Source organism: Vicia villosa, linkage group LG1 (genome assembly GCF_029867415.1).
Source record: "Vicia villosa cultivar HV-30 ecotype Madison, WI linkage group LG1, Vvil1.0, whole genome shotgun sequence".
Classification (NCBI taxonomy): Eukaryota; Viridiplantae; Streptophyta; class Magnoliopsida; order Fabales; family Fabaceae; genus Vicia; species Vicia villosa.
In genome coordinates this window covers 113,229,873-113,234,624 of record NC_081180.1, presented here as the reverse complement: position 1 = coordinate 113,234,624, position 4,752 = coordinate 113,229,873, and the positions used below count along the sequence as shown (strand labels likewise).

The 4,752-nt window shown below is 26.9% G+C and overlaps 1 protein-coding gene across 1 annotated transcript; it reads right to left on the bottom strand.

Moving 5' to 3' along the window:
* Window positions 1-377: 377 nt before the first annotated feature.
* On the bottom strand, window positions 378-2,547 carry LOC131614727 (histidine-containing phosphotransfer protein 1-like). The gene is made up of 6 exons (XM_058886289.1): window positions 2,278-2,547; window positions 2,036-2,166; window positions 1,736-1,804; window positions 1,555-1,626; window positions 890-962; window positions 378-750 (listed from the first exon to the last, which is right to left on the bottom strand). The coding sequence occupies exons 1-6, from the start codon at window positions 2,329-2,331 to the stop codon at window positions 700-702; spliced, it is 450 nt and encodes a 149-aa protein (XP_058742272.1). The 5' UTR covers window positions 2,332-2,547; the 3' UTR covers window positions 378-699.
* Window positions 2,548-4,752: the final 2,205 nt, after the last annotated feature.

Sequence of the window (4,752 nt, the reverse complement as noted above, 5' to 3'; positions counted from 1 at the left end):
TTTTTTTTCTTTTTTATTTATATTAAAATTTATCATCATTTTAGTAATTATACATTCAAAATCATTTTTTATAAAAACTATCCAAACAACAACATTAATTGATAACAATCACTTCTATATTATTGTATCCAAACATGAATTAATTATATTAAATTCAATTCTATTAAAATCAATTCTACCCAACTTAATTTTCTCCAAATCAATTATATCCACCACCATCCAAACAAACACCAAATAGATATAGTCTATTGAACTTGAATAAACTAATCAGTTTTTAGTGTAAAGAGGGGAGGACAAGAACAATTGATACAACGATTAAACATTATTAGATGGACTGTCAATATAAACTTTAATCTCATTTCGAGCAAACATAAAACTTCAAATGAACCACTACTTTATTAGGAAAAATCATATAGTATATCATATATATCTATCAAACTATGCAAGAAATGAGCATTCGCATCACATCAACACTGTCCCAACATTCAAACTACCTCTAATTCTGAAGGAACAATCCAGCAAAAACCAAAACAAAGTAAGCAAGAAATGCTCATTCACATCAACATTATCCCATCATTCAAACTAGCTCTAATTCTGAAGGAACAATCCAGAAAAAACCAAGACAAACAAAATCAGCAGCTAAACAGAAAGCTTCATAATCTTTTTCTCAATATCAACAGTTCGCAATCATGCGATCTTTTACTCCCTTGTAGGAATAGAACGACGGAAAGCCTTGATGTCTCGTTGCAGCTGCAATAAATCAATACAAAGTAATATAATATAATATAATATAATATAGGAAATGCATGCTGTCTATCAAGAGGCAAAAAAACAACTCATTATTTTAACCATATTGCATGTCTGTAAAATAACACACCACAGTACTTACCTTGAATAGGTATAGAAGATTAGTCTTCAGTTGATCGTATTCCTGTCGCAATTGTTGTAGACATCTACAACACCTACAATCAACTTTCATTGTTAGTGAACGGTCCAACATTTATAGGCAGAAAGTAAAATCTATTGTTTTGTTGTGCGTTGAGAAAGAAACAGGTAAGCTGTAAATATTATCAAGATTACCGATATAGATCAATAAAGAGTGATTGCTAATTAATAGGATATCTCATAAAATATGCGCACATACAAAAACAGCTAACATTGCGGTCACTGTAATCATACTTTAACATATCTTTGTTAGAATCAGTTTAGTAACTGATGGTAGATTAGACCTCTACAAATATTGCGGTCACCGTAATCATTCATTCATCTTCCATATAATCGAAATCAGTAAATTGATTAAATGTCTCCGAAGCTCCGCCTCTCTCTGTTTTCTCAGTCATCTTTTTTCGGATCATTCAATTATCTTTCTGTCTCCAATACTATTTTCTCAATATATCTAGCAGACTAAGATGGTGTTCCATCATGTTCTTAGGTACGACGACATGATTTCAATGAGGATTACATAATTTCATTTGAAAAAGTAAAGATAAAATCTACATAATCATCCCTTAAAGTTGGCACAAATTTATGTTCGAAATGAAAAATTGAACTCACCCTTCCAGATTCTGAGCCTCACAGAAACTTCTGAAGGTGGCACAAATACTTGTAACTCTAGCCGCACCAACACTGCGAAACAAATAATTCATAACAGTAATACAAAAAATATAGATTTCTTCAAGCCATAGCGGCGGTAATACACTAAAGACGTAATCAAATACAAATCCAACACCAATACCTAGCACTGCTTCCCTTTTGTTGATGGGCATGAGCATCAATTTGTTTGAAATTCACCGATGGTTGCTCTCTACACATAGTTAAATAGAATCATTTTAACAATTTCATAAACCAACCTCATAGGTTTCACGTGTTATCTCTTCCAATCATTCTCAGAAAGTACAATCAACTTTTTTTAATAGAAATCAGATATCCCCTGCACGCAACTGGACATACTAATCGCCATATCCTCTGCACGCAACTGAAGAGACTAATCGCCCAATTGATTAAAGAGAATAATAATAAGAATAAGAATACTTACAGTGCACGTGACATGTTGTTGAGTAGTTTGTCAGAATCAGCAAAGAACAAAGTGACAACCTCATAGACAAAATCTGGACTACTGTCATCTTGAAGTTTCTGAAGCTGACTGAACTGATCATCCAGAATTCCCTGCTCCCCCAATAATAATAATCAAGATTTTATAATATCAAAACAAAGGGTAATTAATTATAAATTTGAACGTAATAATTGAGAAAAAAAAGAGAGAAAAGGAACAAGAACCTGTTGAAACATATTAGCTTCATGGTCGCGTAGCTTCCTCTGTAAATGATCCATGTTGTCGATACAAGTAAATCTGAATGAATATATAGGGGAAGAAAAAGGTTATTGAGTTGAGATTGAAAAGGAACAGAAGCAGTATTAAATTGTAGTAAAAATGAGTGTCTGTTTGTCTGAATTGTGAGATGAAAACGTTACTGGTTTTGGTTTGTTAGGTTTCCGAAAAGAGGGATTTATCCTTAATTTGCATATATACTGCTTCTGGCTGCTTCTGTCTATGTACTTTCTCTTTACTCAAAACGAGTCAGAGTCAAAATAGATAGACTCAATTATATTTAATATAATTTTTTTTTGTAAAAATTACATAGATTAATTAATTTAAATTAATAAAAAAAGTGAATAAATTTATTTTTAAAATGAAACCGTTTGCATATATTTTATTATTTTATAAGATATATTAAATTAATCTATTATTAGATAATTTTATATTTTTTTGATATAACTGATTAGTTTTATTTAAATTTTTATATTATTTTATATACCTTGATGAAATTCATTCAATAATAGGTTTATTATATTAGATATTATATATTATATCAATATATAATTATATCATGTCTTTATATATTATTATTAATTAAAAATTATAATTTATAAAAAATTTAAAATAAATTGCATTAAATTAAAACTTTAACATTTCAAAATCATCCAAATTTGAATTAAATCCTAATTATTTAATCAAATAAAATTTTGTTTTTACATCAATCCAAATTACATATTAAACACCCTTAAAAAATACAATAAATATATTTGATAACTTGAGTCTTCTACACATATTCAATATCACCTCATTCTCAACCTTTTACACAATATAAAATAAATTTTATGAATATTTAGAAAATGTAATTGATTTATTTTAATAATTTAAAAGTATAATATAATAAAAAAATTGAATGAGACTCATTAAAAATAAATTATATAAATATTTAGAAAATATAATTGAATTGTTTTAATAATTTAAAAGTATAATATAATATATAAAATTGAACGAGACCCATTTAAAAAAAAATCAAGTGAATATAATAGATGTTGGATGCTTGGTATTTTTAGGAGAAATAAAAAACAAAATAGAGTTTTTGTTTACTCAAACTAGATACTAGTAGAGGTTTAGACCTTCTACTTTTTTCTAAAGGTAAATCATATTTTTAATTTCTCAAACTATACTGGTGGATTATTATTTCATAGACACTTTAAACTTTTTTAATATTTAAATAAAAGTATATAAAGTTCCATGTAAAATGATGCTTTATGGGAAATAAAATTAACTACTAAGATTAAAACAAACAAAAATATTTTATAATAAATTAAAAATTATTTCTATATTTTCTAACAATAACAAAATTTTATATTAGGTATTTTTAGTGTATTTACATATAATAACCAATTTGTATAACAAAATAGTATTTAACAAAGAAAAAACAAAGTAACATAAAAGAAAATTCAGAAATTCATACTAAAACTGAATATTTTAATAATTTTACTATAAAAGTAGTATTCAATTATCATCTCACCACTGACCCTAACCCAATGATGTATCATAATTTTCAGCCAATACCATTTATAAATAATAAATTATATATATTTGATATCATAAAATATTATATTTTACAGAAAATATTCACTTTTGTTCATATGCAATGTATAATGTATTAATAATATCCCTGTACAAAATATTGAATATTATAAAGTAAAAAAATATAATAGTTTTTTATAATAGATCAATGATAATTGGTAGTTGGTCCAACAGACATGGAGAAATTAATATTTAAATTCTAATTTTAAGAAATACTCATATTTAAAGAAAACCATCTCTCTAGTAGAGGTGGCATGAGGAAAAAACATACTAATAAAAATGAAAAGGAAATAGATGTGAGAATATAAGAGGAACATCATTCATAGAAGTTATAGGTGAATCTTAAAAAAACATGAAAAGAGCTTGAGAAGTGAACATCGACAAATATTCTTAACAGTTTCCTACTCGTTCATTTTGTTCATCCTAACTCACGCAGTTTAGTATGAATGTCGTAAAAAACACATTTATCTTAAAAGTAGCATTCCCTCTTCCCCGTGGGATAATTATGCAAAAATTTAAGAAGCTAAAAATTATGGGATTCATAGGGACATTATCAAGTAGACTCTAAATATAATTTGTGAAATTTGAAGTCTTCAATTACATTAATCTCTTGGGACTATTCCAGAAGCAGAACTAATAATCTCAAGTATGCTAATGTGATTAGATATTCATAAACTGAATGTATGCTTTTTTCTTCAACAGGAAAAAAAAGTTGAAATGAAGGTTTTAAAAGGTTATTTACTGTGTTCTTCAAATTTTCTCTCTTGGGTATGAGACTATAGTGTACAGAGTTTGTATTTTTTTTAATCAGGAATTTTTTTTACATATATAAATCAGGAATAATA